Source organism: Alexandromys fortis, unplaced genomic scaffold (assembly GCF_014885135.2).
Source record: "Alexandromys fortis isolate MF-2015 unplaced genomic scaffold, M_Fortis_MF-2015_v1.1 scaffold_45, whole genome shotgun sequence".
NCBI lineage: Eukaryota > Metazoa > Chordata > Mammalia > Rodentia > Cricetidae > Alexandromys > Alexandromys fortis.
This window is the reverse complement of record NW_026067926.1, coordinates 6,396,719-6,418,148: the sequence shown is the minus strand read 5'-3', so window position 1 is coordinate 6,418,148 and position 21,430 is coordinate 6,396,719. Positions and strand designations below refer to the sequence as shown.

The 21,430-nt window shown below is 46.9% G+C and overlaps 1 protein-coding gene across 1 annotated transcript in view; it reads right to left on the bottom strand.

The window, feature by feature from the left end:
- Gpr139 (G protein-coupled receptor 139) overlaps positions 1 to 20,720 on the bottom strand; it is a 42,126-nt gene extending 21,406 nt beyond the window's left edge. Inside the window, exon 1 of the mRNA XM_050143382.1 lies at positions 20,482 to 20,720. Coding sequence (XP_049999339.1) covers positions 20,482 to 20,584 — 103 coding nt within the window. The 5' untranslated portion in view covers positions 20,585 to 20,720. The remainder of the gene's footprint in view (positions 1 to 20,481) is intronic.
- Positions 20,721 to 21,430: the final 710 nt, after the last annotated feature.

The following is a 21,430-nucleotide window of genomic DNA, read 5'->3' as shown; positions in this document are numbered from 1 at the left end:
TCCCAGCATTCACAGCCCAGGTGCACGCCCTCCAAGGCTGTCCTCCAGAATGTTCTGTTCCACACTGGGACCTGTGTTCAGATGCAGGGTCGAAGTGGTGTTGTCTGTGCTGGGAGATGTGGACAGGCAGGGAACAGGCCATACCCAGAGGACAATGCCTAATTACCTGGGGACCTTGGAAAGTAATTTTCTATGGTTGGAGAAATTGGATTTTTATTTTGGTGTGTGTATGTGTGCACGCATGCATGCTTCCAGCCCAAGTACACAGCCGAATGACATGTAGGTCAAGGAGGCATAATTATATGGAAATGGCTTTAGTTTGGGAGCTTCCGAAAACCCTCCTCCGGACCCTGGGAGTGATGGAGAGGAGGGAGTTTTGGGTCTTCCCAAACTGAGATGAACCGGTGGGAGATGGTTTCCTTGGGATGTTGGAGCAATTTGTTCCTTTCTGGTTTCAGGACACAGCATGTGCGCCATAAAGGGAAGACGCTGTGCCCTTCCTGCTCAGCAATGATGGTGTGCACAATGACTTCAGTCCTAAACTATGCTTGCAGTATGACCGCTACGGTTTAGATAAGGCTGGTTGTCCTGAGGGTTTGGCCTCCCCAGAGTGGTACTAAAAGCTTATGGAACCTGTAAGAGGTAGGCCTTGGTGGTTGGTAGTTAAGTCATGATGGCTCTTTCTGTTTTTTATGTTTATTTATTCTGTCTGTGCGCATGTGTGAGGCAGAATGCCATGGCAGAGATGTGGCGATGCGAGGTTTGTGTGGGACAGGAGAGTCGGTTCTCTCCCGCCATCATGTGGGGATTCTGGGGGTGGGGTTTGAACTCAGGTCTTCAGGCTTGGAGGCAAGTGCCTTATCTGCTGAGACATCTCACTAGCTGATGCCTGTTCTTCTGGGGAAACTGATTCCTGTCTCACAGGAGTTAGCTCCTATGACAAGCCTAGCTCCTCTGGCCTCCTTTCTTCTCCCAACATGTGGCTTCACTCTTCTGAGTGTACCTCCTTCTGTGTCAGTGTTTGCGTGATGTCCTGACACAGCCAGGATGCCCTTGCCAGATGCTGGCGTGGTGCTATTCGAATTTTGCAGCTACCAGAGTCATGCGCTGACTAAAACCACTTTTCCTTATACATCAACCTACCTCAGACATTTTGTTCTAGCAACACAAACCAGTTTAAGAGGGTGACCTTGGAAAAGTTAATGAAATTTTCTGTCTGTTGAGGAAAACTGATTGTTTGTAGAGTTGGACATGGGTGGTGGGCGTGGCTGGGATTTTGCCTCTGCTCAAGCATCCTTCTGAATTTACTCACTACTTTTGTCTACTCTCCGGGGAAGCGAAGCTCTCCAAACAAGGCACCCTGTCTCCAGCCCTTGGTCTTTCTGTGCTCGCCTCTTTTCCTGTGGTCCTTCTCACAACCCTCTCATCTGAATGACTCTTGTCTGTCCTTCATGAATCATCTGGTCACCCACCAGCAGTGCCAGCCTGATGTCCCCCAGACTTGCTATAACCTTGCCGATGACAAAGCAAACTGTCTTCTTTAACTCTGAGCAAAAATGCCACATTCAAGTCAGGACACTAAGTGTCGATGGGGAAAGCAATCCCTGTCCTCCCAGAAATAAGGGAAACTGCAAACAGTCACTGCAGGAGCAGTAAAAAGGAGGACAGTGTCAATAAATGATTCTATACCCTTTCCTGTCACAAAAGAAGTGGTCACAATCATCCCAATGGCTCCCATCTGGCAGTCTCTTATTACAAGCTAGAAATGGCAGAAATAGCTTCATACTCAAAGATTGCCGCTCTGCCCCTCACGTTGAAGGTGGGGTTCACTAGACCAATCCTGTAATGGAGAGGATATGGACTTAGATTTAGTGACTGTCCCCAATGTCACTGCTTGCTAAATAAAAAAGTCCCTAAATAGCAGAGTCTGGATTTGAACCCATGTATTTCTCAACTACAATACATCAGTTGCCACAATTCTTTAAGAAGGGACCATTGTTTCCATCAATAGTCACACAGTCTGCAAGCCAGAAATTTTGCTCTCTCTTCCGCTGGGCTGCTTCATATCACGGGTACCATCCACCAGCTGCTTACAATTTCAGGGGACCCTGCCCTTTCCTTGCTTACGGATTCCCCAGGATGAATGAGACACTCTGGTCAAACCAGGAAAGGGTGGTGGAGTCACAAGTGCAAAGTCACGGAAGTGTGAACACGTGCTGTGTTTGCAGAACTGTAAGACGACAGGCTTGGCTGCTGTGTGGACCGCAGGGGAATGAGGGATGAGAATTCAAGAGCCCAGTGTGATAACCTCTATGAAATTGCTTTGCAAACTTCCAAGGTTGTTTTGGGGGACTGCCGGAGATAACGCCCGTGAAGCAGCCTTACACACTGGAAGAGCGTTAGGCAAATGCTAATTATCAGGAGATATTTTGGAGGTAGCCTGATTGGTATGGGGAACGAGATAGCAGAAAATTAAAATAGCTGCTAATTTCTCTTGAATCCACATTCTCAAAAGCATTCATACATGAAAAGCTCTAATTCCAATGCTCTCATCTCTCCGCATTCTCAGATAAATAGATTATAATAGATTTTAGGAGCTTATAAAAATTCAGCCTGTTTCCTGGTTATTATTGATTTCACAACCAGGTTTAGCAACCTGGAGTAATATTTTGTTGCCTGCCCGTAAGAGCACATTGAGTTAACTCTTTACCGAAATACTCATATATGGATGGCTGCGTCTCCTTTCTTGGCTGTCATGGCACTGGGGCTGTCATGAGGATAGCCCTGTGTCCTTCTGTCTTGTTTATGGTGGAGTGCTCAGTCTGTGCCATGATACCTAATGCACAGCAGAACGCGGACAAAGAGAACTTGGAGTAGCATGTGAGTCTAGATACCCACATTCTGCAGAAGTTGCTGTAGGGACACCTTTACTCTGTTTTGGGTCTGCTGTCCTCAATGCCATTCTGTCTCTTTGGTCAGAAACTTAATCTATTTCCCCATTCTAATAATGTACTGTAGGTCAAACCAATTCCCTGAATACATAGTAATGTCTCTAATAAAGAATCCAAACTCTCATGCCAGCTAGAGTCATATGTAGGATCAAAAATAAGAGGTGGAAGCTACCATAACTATGATAATTATTATTAATTGTAGAAAAGATAGTTATGCTTTTCAAAACCCAGAAGGATCAACTGAAAAGTTACAAGAGGAATAGGAAAAAAAGAGGAACAAGAGTTGAGTACATCAGCTGTGACCGATCAGGAAACAGGAGAGGAGGATTCCCTGCACACGCCCTAAACCACTTACCGGAGAACACCTACATTCTGAGTGGGGCAGGGACAGGGCTTTCTTCCTGTCTTGGTTTTATTTTGTCTCCTGGGTCCTCAAGAAGCTTGGCTGGTAGCCAAAGTCTCACAGTGTCACTCACATCTCCGCTGTTACCTCCTGGCTCCTACCAAGGTGAAAAGTGTGCTTGTAATCCTATCGAGTCAATGGGGACATTAAAAACCATTCTCCCTGTCACCCCTCTCAGAGAAAACATTTCTTCCTGGCTGGTGGAGATTCTTCTGCATGGCCACAGATGGAACCTCAACTTCCAATACCCATGTCTGAAGAGAGGGGCTACAGCATTAATGTAATGCCCTTTTGGGTGATGTTGGAACCAAGATCTGTGCTTCTGGAAGCAACACTAACATGTACCTCCTGACCTCCTGCTGCAAATAAGAACAAAGACTAAGATGCCGGGTGAGTGGCTTGGAAGCATGGCTTTGTCACAATACCACTGTGACTAGGAACCATTCACACCTAATTTTGTGCTTCTGCTTTATTAATAATTTCTGCATCAGGGCTGGAGAGATGGCTCAGGGGTTAAAAGCACTTGTTGCTTTTGTAGAGGACCCAGGTTCTGTTTCCAGCACCCACATGATGACTCACAACCCTCTGTAACTCCAGTCCCAGGAGACCTGACACCTTCTTCTGGCCTCTGTAGATAATGCATACGCATGGTGTACTTACATACATGGACGTAAAACACTCATACACAGAAAAATAAAAATAAATAAATCTAATGAAAATCGTGTCTATTTCATGGATTGAGAAGGATTGCACGAGTCAGTTCATGTAAGGCACCTACAGTGGTGCCTGATGTAGAGTAGGCACTCAGTTAACATTAGCTATTGTGATGATTAATCCTAACTGTCATGTGACAGGACGCAGAACCACCTAGAAACTGAGGCACACTTCTGCACAGTGCGATTCCAGAAAGCATAAATGAAGAGAAGACTCTCTCTGAATGTGGGTGGCACTATCCCATGGGTTGTAGACCTGGCTAAGGCCAAAGGGGGAAAGGAGGAAGCCGGAGAGCCCCAGCACTTCCCTTCTCTCTGCTCCCTGGCTGCTGTGACGTGAGCAGCTCTGCTGGCCCATGTCTCACTCCACCGCAATGGATGAACCCTCCGAAACAACGAGCCAGAGCCAACTCTAGGCTCACTCATTTCTGTGAGCTCTTTTGTGGCACTGATGCAGAGTCTGGCTGAGCTAATGTGGAGAGCAATGGAGGAAGGAGGTGTCACTCTTTGGGGCTGTGCGATCGTCCTGAACTTTTTCTTTAGGGTGTATCACTCTACTGTATGGTAAGAAGCAATGCCGTCCACAAAGCGTGTTGTAAAAGGTTAAAAGGGACTAAATATTGATTATTGCACACACCATAATACTTTGTCAGTTTACTTCTTTTGCCTACCGGACAGGACATGACTTACAAGTAAGGATCAAGATCATTCTTTGTCGCTTAGTCATGAGTCTCATAAGAGAGCTACTTGGCCTATGTGTGAAGACACATGAATTTGTGGTCAGCATGCACAGATCATAGTGGGTCTCTCCCAGCACTGCCACTAACCCACAACTGTACTGGCAAGGCTCATCTTTGGTCCATGGACTATCCCTTCCTCAACACCAGAAGCCCAACTCTCATTGTCTCAGCGGCACCAGGAACTAGTAGACAATTCTGAAGGGAATGGACGATGGAAAACCCCCCACAAGATTCACTGGGCGGGCCCTGTCAGGGAAGGTACAGCCCTGGTTGTGAAGTCCTGGCATGCAGTGCAGTTTTCAACTCTGCCTTCTAGAAGTAGCTTAGGGTAGCCACTTAATTCTGCCAAGCTTCCGTTACATAATGGATGAGTTCTTTGTAAGTTTTAATTCACTGCCTATCGGTCAGCACTATATTAACATTAGGGATTGTTATTGATGACTCTGTAAACATTAGGAATAGCATCTTGCATGGACTGGGTGGCCAATCAGCATTCACTACATGAACTGGATTTAGAATTCTGAGTCCCGGCTGACCCTGTACCCTTTCATGGGTGACAAGGGAAACCTAGGAAAGGTCTGGACGAAGAATTTTTTTTAAAGGAGAATTGTTTGATCACAATATTCTAGTTTATGGGGAAAAAAGAAGCAACTCAATTTCCGCTTTTGTAACTTAGTATGGGGTGGAGAGGGAATTCACCTATGTGTCCTTGGTTAAAAAATGATTTCAAGTAATTAAGCCATCTGCTTAGAGAGAGAGCAAAGGGGGCATTGGGAGAATCCTCAGTCAAGAAGGAAGATATAGTTCCTTAGAGTGTCTGCAAAGACCAGGATGGGAGAGCGAACCAAGTCAGAGGTCAGTAGACACAGCATTTGTCTTGTCCCGTGCCCTGAATGCCAACATCTGCAGCAGGGCATGGGCAAGCACAAAGCATGAGCAGTGATGGGCAGACCTAGTACACCTCAGCTCTGCTCCCTGCTAGCTGGATGACCTTGGGAAGGTCACTTTCTTTTACAGCCTGCTTCCTTATCTGCGAAGTAGACGTGATGGAAGTGCCAGGCTCCCAGGTATAGCTATGAATATTAAGTGAGGCCGCGTGAAGCAAAATGCCTAGCAGATATGAAGTGCCCAGGAAATGGTGGTGCTGATGAGAAGGATAATTCTGATGGTGATGATGATGATAAGAAAGATATTTACAATGGCAATGACTCAAGTTTCTTAGAGGCTGGTATGAATATTACACTTATAACATTTGGAAGGCAATCACCTATCTGTCTTTCCATCCATTCATCCATAAATCCATCTATTTAACTATCTATCTATCCATCCACCTACCTGTCCACTCATACGCCCCTCCCTCCCTCCCTCCCTCCCTCCCTCCCTCCCTCCCTCCCTCCCCCCCTCCCTCCCTCCTACCCCCCCAGCTACCTTCTATTCCATCTTTCTTTGCCAAGGACTAACAGAGAGCATTTAAGTTTAAGAGATGCTTACTGTCAAGGCATCTGTTTTTGCATTCTCAGGGAAAGACAAACCCTTCTCTTTTGAGTTCCTCAGGAATTTGGACACCTTACTCCCCCAGCACTTTCACCCCTATTGTAGAACATGACACCTATTATGATTTTTGACTTGCCTTCTGGTCTTGCTAGTACGTGAGGTTTTAAACACACATCATGTTCATTTTTGCCTCTCCTTCTTTTATTATCCTCCTTGACTCAAAGTTGTATCTCAGATAACTGAACCTGGCTCTTCACGAAGTAGCCTGAACAGCCCAGTTGGGGAGATAATAGGAAATCCCAACCTGGCTTAGGAAAGGGAGGCTTCTATTTGGTAGGTGTCTGTTGTTTATATTGTCTCCTGGCCTGGCCTCAGCCAGGTGAGCATTCTCCCTCATTTTACAGATGATGACATGGAAATTTATAGGTGACAGTTACACACAGGCAGGAAGTCCAGATGAAGCCAAACGCAGATATTCTAACTTCCAGTTTTACAAGAAGTCCATGTACGACAGCTGAAGGAGTGCGATAAGGTGTAAATGGATGAGTGTGTGTGTTCACGGGTTTACATGTGATGTACATAGTCCATGTAGACAGACTGGAGGCAGGAATGAAAACAGACAACTTAAATTCCTTTAGAGGCAAAATGAGGGAAAAACAAAACATTAGATGCTTTTTTTTAAAAAAAAAAATCTGTGTGCTGGGAGGCGAGGAGAAGAGGTGTGGATGACCTGCGTAGCATAAACCTGGTCTCAAGGACGCTATTGGTTTTGGCCCTAAGTTTATTTCTTTTCTTTTCTTTTTCTTTCTTTTTTTGTCATGGTTTGGGAAGACTCACCAGGGGAAATACAGATATTTTTGGAGGCTATGTCCTGCTATGTGGTCCTGCTGACCTGGCCTTGAGCTCACACTCTTCTCTATAGCCTCCTAAATACTGTCAAGCTTGCATTTAGAACCATGGAGTGTTAGGCTAGGTCTCCAGCCTAACCTTAGGGGAAGCTGTTGCTGTGGAAAGAAGCTTAAGCAGACATTTCCCATGATCTGGAATGTATCTTCTGGTTATTGATGGACAAGGGTGGGGGGTGGTGCTGGTTCAGACCACTTCAGGAAAGGAAGAGAGGGTGGCTGAGGAGAGTGGTAGCCAGTGTCCACCTGACTAACATTTTTGGGGTGTATCTACTAGTTCTGGGAACAACAAAAAGCCTTATCTCAAGGGTCAACCAGGTCTATGCCGAGAAGACCCAAGAAGCCACCAGCCCCGCCCTTTCCTGAGCTACATCTGTTCATACAAGATGTTCTTGGAATTTCTATCTGAGTTGTGTGGTAGAAATTTCTCGCCAGATTTTGTATCATCGGAGCTGAATGCAGTCATGGTGACAACGCCTGGCTGGCCAGAATGCCATCCCATTCATTTGTCAAATGACAGCGCTGAAGGTGACCTTCTCCATCCTGCTCACCTCTGTCAGGCGACAGTTCAGCTCAGGCTCTTGTTTTCTGTCTGCTTATGATTCTGGCCACCCACGGCTTGATCCATAGTCACAGTCAAGATGTCAGCTTCCCTGTGTGCCATGGGAACCTAGCCACAGCTCCCAAGAGACAGGCAGAAGTGTCCTTGGGGTCTGAGGACATCGTGGACTTGCCCATCCCTCCTGGCTGTCTCTGTTTGCCCTGGAGTCTGCAACTGATGATGAACGGAGGAGCAGAGCTAGGATGCAAGCCGCTGGCTATGCTGTGTCCTCTGACCCTCACTCCTGCTGTGTGCCAGTGGCTGTACTGTGAATGCCATGCACAGGTCTCTCTTCCCTCCCTGTGCTCTTGAGGTCCCCTTTACTGCGACGATCTGCACCCTCTTCTCTGTCCTTCTCCTACTGTGGTCCAACACTTAATGTCTTCAGAGAGCTTTGAATGGCAAGCTAGACCAAGTCACCTGCTCTAAGGACTGTGTCTTCTAGCAACACTCATAGTAGCGTCCAGCTGTGCAAAGCACCTTCATAACTCAGCACATACGCTCATCTCAACCACGTTTTCTTACTTGCTGTGATCCAACCACAGTGGGTTTGGGTGCTGCCTCATTAATGTCTCTGGGCTTCCAACCTGCCTCTTCCCTCTGCTTTCCATGCCCTCTCCCGGTGTCCCTGCAGACAGCTCCTTCTCAAACTTCACTCAAGTATCACCTGTCTGGGCAGCTCTTCTCTGGCACTATATTCTGTATCTCCCTGCCACCTTTCCCTGTGACATTATTGCCCAAGTGCACATCAGTACCTTAAATGGTTTTGTTTATACATTTACTTACTGGCTTGCCGTTTGTCTCTCAAGTAGCATGGAGAAGTACAGGGACCTCCCAGGTATTCTTTGCTATTCCTAACATACAGAACATGCCCATTGTATGAAACATGTAATGAACATGGAGGAAAGACATGATATGGGAACATATTCTATAAGGGGCAGAGCTATGGACCTCGGGTTCATTTAGGGATTGCTCAGCCTTGTCCTGCTCACAGCCCTGCTCCTTCTGGAACTTCCAAATGCTATACCAATCTATACGTTTTAAGGAAGCCACTGTATTTCTTCACAGAAGCAGGGAGTGTGTGGTAAAAGCACTTGGAGGAACTGAACTGTGGAGGTGAGGCCTTGAGTGCTAAGGTGGGGAGGGAGCTGCAGCAAGGGTAGAGTCATAGTCCGTTCTTTGCCTTTGGCAGTGGCGTGTGTGTGTGTGTGTGTGTGTGTGTGTATGCATGTGCACGTCTCTGTGAGTGCCAGTGTGTCTCACGTGCCTGGTGTGCGTCTATATGTGTCTCTGTGCGCGTTGCATCTGTCTGTTTGTGCATCTGGCTAGAGTCCCTCGGTTGAAATGACGGGGCTGATAGCTTGCTTTGCACTTAGCTGAAACGATAAGAAATGTCTGTAGCGGAAAAGCAATTCCCCCAGCTCTGCTGACTGCCAAGCGCTCTGGCAAACAAGCAGGAGAGGAGTCACTGGTGGATGCATTGGTTCACACACTGGAAAATGGCTTGTCCCAGCTCAGAGCCGCTCACCTGGCCTTTGGAAGAGGCTGGTGTTCTGTGTCACTTTTCTTGTACCCACTTCCCTGTCATTCCAGATACTCTGGCCTTCTTTCTGTCCGGATTTATGTGTAGCAATCCCTTCCTGGCCCAGCTTGTTTTCTTTATCTTTTCTCCTCTCCCTTCCCTCCCTCCCCTGTCCTCTTTCCCTCCCCCTTTCTCCTGTCTTCTCCTTTTCCTTACTTTCTTCCTCCTTTCCCCTTCCCTGTCATTCTATCTTGAAGTGTCCCTTCTGGAGGGGAGGTTTTGTTGACTTTTTAGTCTGGGTCAAGTTCTCCAGTGATGAACTCTCACAATATCATGGCATTTGCACAGCTGCATTTGAGTGGATTTCTGATATTGTGTGTGTGCACGCGCGCGTGCGCGCGCGCATGTGCACGTGCGATTGCTCATGCACATTAACTTGGTGTATTTGGTGGTATGTTAATGTCAAAAAGAAAGGAATAGCTCTTTTGGGGTTTGTCATGCAGCTGACACAGCATCCAGCACCTGGCAATGCTGGGGACCTGGGTGGATAAGGGGCAGATAGAAATGTAACCCAGCGAAGCAAATCAAGTTTGACAATGCTTTCTGAGTTGTCACCACCCCCCCCCAGTTTTTCCAGGGAAAAATGATAGCAGACATTTGGAGGAGAAAAGTCCTTAACTTTTTGTCATGTATTTCAGCTTATTGTAACCTTCAAGCCAGGCTACTTTGCATCCAGAGATGTCCTCTTTCTTTAATCCCACGGAAGATCCACCCTTTATGTGACTTCCTTTGCATTTTCCCAAGGTGGCACAGGTCTTGGGGTGGTATGGGTGTTGAAGGTTGGCAACCATTTCTTGCGCTATCATGACCAAAGCACACAGGGTTTGAAGTTTTAGGGCCCAACTGTGTCAGGCTGGGGAACTGGCTAGATCTTTTAGAGTGCAGTTTTCCATTCAGAGTATTGCGATTGGTGAGCGTCCCCAGAGTTGAAGCATGGTTCTATGTGGGGGACTGACTGTCTCTGTCCTCATATCACCCCAGTGGGAAGTACTAAGGGTCAGGCACTGCGAGAGCTGAGCATGTCAGGAAGAGGATCAGTCTTAGAAAAGGGTCACAGTGAGCTCTCTGCCATTTCTTCCTGTGGAAACAGCCCACAATAAATGGGCAGTCTGCAACATGCACAGAGCCCTCCCCAGAGTCAGAGCATGCTGAGACAATGACCTTGGGTTTTCAGCCTTCAGAACAATGAGAAATAAGTTTCCAGTGTCACAAGACTACGGGGTTTTGTTATAGGAACCCAACCTGCTGAAATACCACAAACTTTATGATTTTTGCTGCATTTAAAGTATGTTTCACCTATTATATTGTTTAATTTGCATTTTGATTGAAAATGACTTGTCTTTCTTCCTTAAATTTATGTTTTTTTTAAGAGAGAGAGCAAGCGAGAGAGAGAGAGAGAGAGAGAGAGAGAGAGAGAGAGAGAGACTGACTCATTTTCTAGCTCAGGCTTGGAACTTTCTGTGTAGATCAGGCTGGCCTTAAACTCATACCAGTCTTCCCACCTTGGCTTCCTAAGCGCTGAGACAACAGGAGTAAGCCACTATGCCTACCTCATAGATCTACATCTTTACATAACAATGCTCCCCAATATAAATATAAGAATCATATATACAGTTTAATTTTAGCAGCTACAATAAAAAATAAAGAGAAATAAAAGTTTAACACTATAGTTTAACTGTACACATCCAATGCATGTAATCCTCATGAGTTATTAAGATATTTAACTCTTTTTCCTGTGCTGTCTTCAAAATCCAGCGTGAGGTTCGCAGTTGCAGTACATCTCTTTGTGTGTGCTGAATTTTTCGTGACCTCTATTTAGAGGTCATAAAACAGAGCCGAATGAATAAATTCATACGCAAGTTGTCCAACCAGACAGTTATTTTCTAATAACTGAACGATCAGATTTTAATTTCAAATTAATTGAAATGAAATGAAAAATTCAGCATCTCACTTGCACTCGTCCAATGTCAAGTACTCAATAGCCTTACATGACTGGCGTCACCGTGTCAGACAGCACAGAGCCCTGACTTCCAAGCCAGCCTCCTCACAATAAAGAAACGGTAGCCTTAGAAACAGACACAGGAAGCCGGGTGGTGGTGGCGCACACTTTTAATCCCAGCACTTGGGAGGCAGAGGCAGTCGGATCTCTGAGTTCGAGGCCAGCCTGGTCTACAAGAACTAGTTCCAGGACAAGCTCCAAAGCTACAGAGAAAGCCTTGTCTAGAAAACAAAAACAAAAACAAAAAATAAAACAAAAACCAGACACAGGCCCAGGTATATCTCAGTGGCACAGCACTTGCTTGTCTTTAAGACCCTGGGTTTTATTCCTAGCACTGAGAGAAATATGTAATAGCAGTAAGGGTCAGATGCTACTGCCAGGCAAGGGGCAAGGCCCAAAACATACACTAAACGTCCTGAAGAAGGTGTGAAAGACACACACTGCCAAGCTGAGATGTTCCTTTGTTGGCATCAGGAAGATTAAGAGAAGAAACTGATGCTGCACACGGATAATATTAGGCACATGGGTACCTAGACGCCAGCAGGACAAAATCCCAAGGCTGGGTGGTTGCTGAGCCACCAGCTCCAGCCTATTCACCTGCCTTTACCCCCATCTCTAGCCTGCATCTGGAGATCAACATCAGTCAACTGAGCAAAGGATGCCAAGGTCAGGAGGGCTGAGTTCCGCTGAAGACTCTGTCCTTCCTGGCCGTGCAACTTCAGGAGAGGTCTTGATCCCTCATTTTGTAAATTAGGGGTATCTGTGCTCAGTACAGAAGATAAAACAAAACCCAAATCCAAACCATCCAGAAGCCATGGACTGACAGATATTGTGTCTTGTGCTAGCCCTGAATGGTCTCACCTCATCCATGCCATGAGCCCTGTAGCTTAGTACCTGTTCTATAGACTGAGCATGGAGGCCACTTGACAAAGTCCTGTTAACATGAAGCCATAAGACAATAATTTAAAGCAGGTTGGGGTACTCACATCCCAGTTCCCCATGTGGGCAAATCCAAAGTATTATTCTATTTCCCCAAAATGTTCTATCTGTGTTCCAAGACCTTGTCAACATGCAATTTGTAGTATTTTTTGGAGAAGTTTCTTTTAGCTTATGATAATTCCCTGGATCTGGGAGTTGGCACGCCTTCCTTTGGCCACTTATTTCCTTGGGTTTTCTGAATTATTCCCTTTTTCTCCCATCTAGATTCAATGCTTTGATTTCTACTGTGATCCACACTGGTGTTTCTTGGTCCTCTTGTGGCCTCCCCATGCTGAGGTTTACAGCAAGTCCACAGACAGATCTGCTTGGTTTGGCTCAGAAAGTGTTGGCCACAGGATGTTTTTAAAATTGTTCTGAATTAGTTGCCAACATGGAAACATCAGCTATTCCACATAAATCTGGATCTCTAGGTTTTGGAGCAATTTGGCAGCACTGAGCTGTTGGCCAGAAAGTCAAGTGCAGAGGGCTTTCTGATACCCAGGTCCTGCCTTCCTTATGATCATCCCCACTGGAGTCTCAATTGTCACCTGTCATCTTGGTGCGTGTGCCACCATTTTCTCATGATAAAGCTGGTTAACTGCACACATGGCTGCTCTGCATTTTCCTAGCTGTGTGAACTTGGGTAGGTGACCCAAAGTTCTCACCAGAAAATGGGTGATGATATAAACATGCCCAAGACTCCTCATAGGAATTAAGTGAGCTCACACATTAGAAGTGCCTTAAAGAATGCCTGGCACAAGTAGGTGTTACGTGAGAGCCAGTGGTGATGAATAGCAAAGAAAGGTTTTGGTACATTCATCTGTCACTGAGGGAAAATGAGAGAGATCAACAGTCATGTGTTTTTAGTAAAACACCAGGGAAGCACGATTCCTAGGAGATGTGAGACATTTCTTCAAACTGGACCACTCTGTTCACAGACATTATCTGACTGCTTCCTTGAGCAGGTATTTGAATTTATGACACCTGCATCCCACTTCTCACCCATCATTACGGTCTCTGATTGGATGGCATCCTCTCCCAGGCTTTGCCTATGCCTTTTAGCTGCACATGGTAGGACCCTTTCTTTCATGACCCTGGATACTTTTTCCAGGCAACTGAATGTGGTGCTCACTCATGTTTGCTGGCTTCAGCTGAAGCCCACTGTGTGTCCTGCATGGGCACTTTTGCTGTAAGTCTCACAGAGACCCAGGCCAAGCCTTTTAGGAAGGCCCCTTCCCTAGGTTTATGAAGGGATTTATTGCTAACTCATGGGCTTGCTCTTCTGGGACTTGTTAGGGCACAATTTTATCACTATTGTGAATAGAGCCACATAGTTATGGTAAAGATGCATGTATGAAATGTGGCTACAGGACATAGATATAGCTTGAACACATGGACATATTAGATAATGAAACAATGTCAGTTGTTCTTGGTGGAGATCCTACCATGTGTGAGCGACTGTGAGAAGCCATTGTATGTTATATTTCTAATCAACACAGAAACAGTCTAGGACCTGGAAGGTTAATAACATCACCAAACTCTTATTCCATGTGAGAGCCAACATGCCAAGAATGGAAATAAACATCTTCACAATTTTAATTTATTTTCAAAATAGCCCTTTGGAACCAGCACTGTTAAAATCCCCCTCATGGCTGAGGATCAGAGGGGTAAGAAATTTGCCCAGAGGAACAGATTATTAAGCAGAGGAGCCAGGGTTTGAATTCAGGGTATGTTATCAGATACTTGCTAAACTGATGGCCTCACTATCTCACGGTTGGGATGAAAGAACCGAGGCTCAGAGAGGTGAAGTCTTATACTCGAGGCCACAATAGCAAACAACATGCAAATCCAATTCCAGTTTGTACACAACTATATTTTACACCCAACCTTGAAGAGCAGAACTGAAGTGATGGTTACACTTCAGTTGTAGGAGGGGAAGAAGAAAGCAATTGCCCTAGACTCCATCTCAAGGCTGGGATAGGCGGCTTGCAGCAGAGCTGTACCCTGAGTGTGTGATTCCACAATTTTTATTGCTATCTTCCTCCTAAGGGTCATGTCTCCATCTAGAACTCATGCAGAAACAGCCTTTCTTGTGACTTTGATGACCCCGGAAGAAGTGACCTCTCTAAGGTCATACAGTGAGTTACTGCCAGAGGAGGCTGGAATCCATAATCCCAAATCTAGTGTTCTTCGTCCGGCTCATCTATGAAGGGTCCTATGGTCCAGTGTGAATGTGCCTGATCACAGCACGGACTGGATGTAGGGCGCGTTAGTCGCAGCATGCAGGGCTGTCTAAAATCGGAGTGCTGTGTGCTTTGGCAGGAAGCAGCTCACATGAGTTTAGATCAAAGGGTACAGAGGAACGCTACACAGCCATATAAAGGAGCGACAAGTCCCATAATTCTCTGCAAATGGCTGACACCATGAAATGAAAGAGGAAAGTCAAATCACTGTATCGTTTGCTCATTTCAGGCAGGATAGAAACGGGGAGTTGAACTCAGTTTATATTTGCTTAAAGGACTAATATACCTTAAAAGAGAGTCAATAAGAAAGGAAGGCACAGTAGAGTGGCCACTTGTGGGGTGAGGAATTAAAGACTGGCAAACAGGAGAAAGTGACAGACTGGAGGCCTGCCAACCTGCGCCAGTTCTTAATTTGAGGGTTTCAGGCTGCATGGACGTCATTACCTGTTTCAAGGGGACCCACAATCCTTCAGCTCCTGGAAGGTACCACCTCCAGGAATGAGCATTTCCATTCTTTTGGTTTTATAAAGGAACTTGGAATTCTACTAAAGTTATGCTAAAGTTTTTAATTTCAAATTGCTCATTGATGGCAGATAGAAATAACAGTAGTTTTTTAAAAAACATATTAATCACGTATTCTGCAAACATACTGCAGCCACTTGTTAGTTCTTAGGAGGTCCTTTGTGACGCTTTTTAAGTCTCCTCTGAAGGCTATTCTAGCATCTATGAATAGAAATGATTGGATTTATTCATTTCTTAATACCGTCGTTTCTTTCTTGCCTTAGTTCACTGGCCAGAACTTCCAGGACTATGCTGAGGAAGAGCAAGGAGGGCATCTCTTCCTGCCTGACTCCAGATCAGGGGGGTTGGGGGAGCACTCAGCCTCCAGCCCCTCAGGGTGATAGCAGTCCTGGGTTATTTGAAGATCCCATGTTCTATGTTAAATAAATTCTCTTTATCATTTGTTTGATGATATCTTACTATTAACTATTATTGATTTTTTTCCTCATCTACTATGATTTATTTTTCAGTTTGTTAACCTAATTGCCAAATGCTTAATGAGTTTGGCATTCCCAGATAAACCCAAGTTCTCCTCTTAGATGCTGGCTGAATAAATTGGCCATTTCTGGATTTTGTGTCTATGGTCAAGAAGCTTATTGGTTTAAAGTTTTATTTTCTGATATCTGTCTTACTTTGGTGAAAGGGTAAAGCTGGGGCCATCGAACAAATTGGGAAATCTCCCTACATTTCAAATGACAATGTAACTCACAGAGTGTTCACTGTGTTCAAAGTGCCATGTTTGGTGTTTTGTTCAGGCTTCACGTCAACCCTACAGCACAGGGACTGTCACCATCACTGCTCCATTTTTAAAGAGAGGGCAACTGTAGCACGGAGAAGTTAATGTCACTTGTCCATAGCTGCACAGGGGATGAGCATCAATGCCATGGCATAGAATCCCAGAGGCTCAGGCCCCACATTTCCACTCTTAGTCTGCTTACTCCACCTTCTTTGATCAAAACTGTTTGTGGTTTAAAGAGAATACTTCTGCAGGGTCCAGCACAGTCACCGGGCGACTCGTATATTTACCTTTGATAAATAACCATGGTAACTATGGTGTGTCGAGCTCCCTCCATCTTATCCCAGCCATCAGAGGCAGGTCTTTTCACCCTCGCTACTCAGCTATGAAAACCTTCCTTCCTGTAGGGTGGGAGCCATCGCAAACTATCATCTCCTTCCTCACCCCGCTTTCCTTCATGTCTGGGACACTTTTCAGGAAGCAAAACAACATTGTGGTGTGCCTTCCTTATCAGGGGAGCTCACCTTTCACCCCCAGGCATTCAAGTTCATAGCTTCCTCCCTCTTCTGCCATTTCTTTATAGGACCTCGTCTCTCCACTAAGCCAATCAGCATTAGCTCCTGTGTCTCGAGAAGTAAGAAACCACTTTCTCACTTAAAAAGGAGTGAGGACTTACTAGACCTGGATGGAGGTGGGTGGTCCTTGGACTTCCCACAGGGCAGGGAACCCTGATTGCTCTTTGGGCTGACGAGGGAGGGGGACTTGATTGGGGGAGGGGGAGGGAAAGGGGAGGCGGTGGCGGGGAGGAGGCAGAAATCTTTAATAAATAAATAAATAAATAAATAAATAAATAAATAAATGATAAAAAAAGAAAAAAAGGAGTGAGGAGAGAAACATGAGGGTTTATGAAGGGCAGGGGCACTGATATTCTTTGATAACCACGGTTAGTTAAAATGGCTTTTCTGGTGGAAGGAAGGAAACACAAAGCAACAGAGAGAGCAGGTGCATTTGTTCTGGTTTGGCTCTATGGGTGTGGGGCATATGTGGTGCTTCTCTGCATCTCAGTTTACTCAGCCTTAAAATGGGTTCAAGATGCATGTGTAGGTCATAGGAAGGTAGTAGACACGAAGCGGCAGCATGTGGGTGAAAGGATCTGCTGTGGAGAAGGCACTGAGGAACATGTGCTTCTCTCGGACCACATGTTCTGAATGTTTTGTGGCGTGAGGTTTTACTACACTGCCTAAGCTGGCCTTCAACTTCTCATCTTAAGAAATCCTCCTGCCCTAGCCTTCTGAATAGCTAAGACCATAGGTATGACTTGAGCTATTTTTATATAGGGAGTATCTGAATTAAGAGACGCTTCTTGGGGAGGTAATTGTGTATGACTTCTACCCATTTTACTGATGGGGCAAACTGTGGAACTGCCTGCCTACAGATTCCGAAGTAGCTAGCTCTGCCGGTTACTTCATACTGGAATTCCTTGGACACATGCCAGGCCTGTTGCACTGGACCACACAGGCAATTACTTAAAGTGAGGGGATGGACCACATGGCTTTTTTCAAGCCCTTTCTTCCAACCTAGGGGTGTGTGTGGCCAGAGACACCTGCCACTTTCCTGTAATTGCTGGATCCTTCTTGGCAAGCACCCAGGCATTCCCTACCCGTCTCTCCATTTCCACTCACATCGCTGACAGCTCTTTCGGGGGAGGGGCTGGAAAACTTGGAGTGAGTTCACTGCTGGGAATAGTGATTCAATTAAAATCTCAGTTTTCAACAATACTAGCAAGGCGGGTTGCTATGGCACACCTCACACGGCTGTGTCTCTCCATCAACAGAGGTGACGGGGGCTTGCTGATTGATGGTGACTATAAGATGAGGCCATCGTGGTGAACTCTCAAGGCTAGAGTGTCAGGCTGAGTGCACCTCCCGGACCCTCTGCTGGCTCCCCAATCATGTTGAGCAGCCCCTTCTCCTGGCAAGCCCATGGGATAACAACTATAACCGCGGTCACACAGTGTCAGTCAGTGCCAGTGGCGGCCACCGAGCTGCATGCTTAATCACCTCCTCACCTTCACCAAAGCTGCCATTTAACACTACTGCCCCAGGGATAGCGACTCTCATAATGTCCATTTTATAGAAAAAAACTGAGGCACAGAGCCCCCCACACCACCTGACACTGGGGGAGGCTGGGTTAATAGTCTGCACTCTCATTTGCTGGGATATGTTTGTTCCCCTGTGCGGCTTCAAAACAGTGATCCCCAACCTTCCTTATGCTGAGACCCTTTAACAAAGTTCTGCATATTGTGGTGACCCCCCTACGGTAAAATTATTTTTGTTGCTACTTCATAACTGTAATATTACTACTATTATGAATCATGATATAATTATCTGTGCTTTCTGATAGTCTTAGGTGACCCCTATGAAAGGGTCATTTGACCCTCCAAAGGTCGAGAACCCACAAGTTGAGAACCACGGCTTTACAAGAATAACAAGGACCCTGCCTTTGAACCAGCCTTCCAGGTTGCTAACAAAAATGCTTTTGGCTCATGGGTTGGGTGAGACTGATCTCCTCTTCAGTCTTCTCCAGGAACTTGATCCTTCTGGTTCCATTGGCTGCCTCTAAAGGCATATGCTTCCACTGTGAGTTCCCCTGAAGACCCTTGGGAGCCCTTTGGCACATTCTTAGTGTTTTTTTTTTTTCAGTAGGTGGTCAAAATTGTTAGCTAAGTCTGTAAACACATGCACACCATCTAAGTTCAAATCTCAGCCCTTCTCTCTCTTAAATCCCTAAGTCCTGGACTAAGCCTACGCCAAGCACAGTGCCTAGCATACAGTGGGTGCCGCAGCTATGGCTGGGAAAGACTGCAGCTGTTCAGGAGAGCTAGACTATGAAGGTTCAAGACACTTTGACTTGAGGTCACTGACAGTCTGAGCAGTCCCGTTCTCCTAACCTCACGTCCTGTTTTGGGCTCTTGGAGGTCATCCTCTTTGTCTTTGCAGCACTGCCCCATAGAATTTGTAGAAAAAAATGCCTGAGAGAGTGAGTGGACAGCACGCGCAGTGGGGAGGTCAGGAAGGGGGTTCATTGCGCTATGATAGGGGTGCTGTCAAAGAGGGGCTCTGGTTCTTCACTTCAGCAAGCATCACACATATCCAACCCCCTCAGAAATTCAACTCCCAATAGGGAGCTCTGGGAACAGACTCTGGGGGGCAGGACGGGGAGATGCAACCTGAATGGAAATCAATTTCAGCTCCAGGTAATTACAGGAGTGCCCTATCTGGTAGGGTACATCAGAGGTGGAGCCCCTCTCCTCAGGAGGGATAAGTTAGGGGGAGAGTTTGCCTTCACCGGGGACCACAGGAACCCAGGTAGGGAAACTTGTGCTTGTCTGTGCTGGTTAACTTGGGAGTGGATTCCCTAAATGTTTGAGGAAAGGATCTTGGAAGACTAAAGCCCAACCTCTCAGTATCCTAAGATGCTCAAGTCCTCAGAACAGAGACGCCAAGTGGTGGAGGCTGAGATTCTCTCTCGGACAGGGTTTTTTCTCTTTCTGTCTCTAGCCCTCTCTTCTGCCTGCAGGTGACTCCAGGAATGTACATGCCATTGTGTGGATGACAGGATTATCCAAAGACCCAAAGCTGAGGCAACCTCCCCTCTGTTTTTCCTGGATCCAGTTGTTCTCCCACATAGTCCAGGCAGACACCCATCCCTTCTCCCTCAGCAGCTCATCTCTCTTCAGGAATTCACTACAAGTCTCAGCTTCACTTTCCAGAGGACATTAAGATGTGAGACCAGCCAGCTACTCATCTGCCTCCCTGGGAGCTGCCCTAGAAGGGAGGACTAGGGTTGACCTGGAGGTAAAGCCAGAGGAGACAGACATAAACTCAAGGAGACTGTCGTGCCCTGAGGTGGCAGTCCTGGTAGCCAGTGCACTTCGCTGAACAGTTGCCCCATCCATTCCATACCAAGGGGCACTCCTTGACTCTTCCTGGACATAAAGGGATACCTTACTCCCTCAGGGAAGATAGCGGATAGCAAGGTCTTATCCCATTGTTCCTTGAACTCGAGTGGCCAGTATCAAGGTCTCCGAAGCATTAGGCGGGGAGATACAGAAGGATAGGGTGGCAGAAGTGTTCTCAGTGAGGTGATAGTGTGGGGGAAAGGTAGGGGAGGGGCCTTTCTTAAGCTTTCTGCCCAGAAGCTGCAGTTAAGTCTCACACAGCCCTTCTGGGACCCCTCGGGGACTCGACGAGAGAGAGAGAGAGAGAGAGAGAGAGAGAGAGAGAGAGAGAGAGAGAGAGAGAGAGAGAATAGAATACGGGCGCGCTTTGGAGTGACTGCACACTGCACACCCACAAGTCAAAATGCCCCGGCGCCACACAAGCACTGTCCCCACCAAGCCACGCGACATCCTTTCATGCTGATCTAAAAACCTCCACAGTTGCCACCAAGGTTTAAACTTTGTTATTTTTCTAAGCGGGCTCCAGGGCACTTCCCGAGAAGGTGTCTGGGATCCCGTAGGTTGCCACAACTTGGGGCTCCCGGCTTCCCTCCTTCTCCCTCAGGTCCCCTCACCTGGTAATCCGAGACACAGCAAAAAGCTGTAGTAGACCACCGGCACGAAGCCCAAGCCGCAAGCCGAGCTGTTGGCGGCGAGGTGGGCGTGCGTGTGCTCCATGAGCGCGCCCCTAGCCGTGCTGGACTCGACACAGCTGCCAAGCTGGTGGGGACCAGGTAGCAGCTGGGGCGGGATCCCGGATCGCCTCACGGCGGGACCCACTTGCACCCCTGGCCGTTATCCTCAGCCGGCTCGGCACCTGCCTTCCAGGATCCGCAGCTCCGCTCTCTAGCAGGGCGCAGGGGACGCGGGAGGGGCTCTCGGATCCGGAGTGTGCACCTCCCTCCAAGGACCGCTCAGCTCCCGCCTCAAAACCCCGGCCCGGACGCCGCTGTCCGCAGCCAATCAGCAGCCGCCTGCATGGTGTCTTAGTGTGTGTGTGTGTGTGTGTGTGTGTGTGTGTGTGTGTGTGTGTCCACGAGCGCGCGCACGCGCTGGGGGTGGGGGCATCGGGTGGGACGTTCCAGCAGAGCCGGGTCCCAGCAGCGTTTTCTAGCTCCAGTTTCTTGAGGAAAAGACCAGGTTAACTTGGGAAACCCAGAGGAAAACTGGGATGGAGAACAGGCTACCCTGGGTTTCAACCCTTGTGGGAGAGGCGTGGTGTGGAAACGACCTGCTTCTTTCTTAGCCCTGTTCTTTACCCCTCTAGCTTGTCCTCAGTTTTCCTTTTGACACTCCTCCCAGCTGCCTATCCCCGATCCCTGCCAAAGCCTTTAGTCCATCTTCCTGTAGAGGATTCTACATCCCAGGGATGGGGGATGGGGTCGCGACTGTTGGAGCCTAGAGAATGTTTTTTTTTTCCTCCTCCTTCTTCTTCTTTTATTTTTCATTTATTTATTTAATTTTGCTTGCCTGAATCAGAGGGCTGAGCTTGTGGGTCTGAAGGAAGACTGTGAACATCTTTGC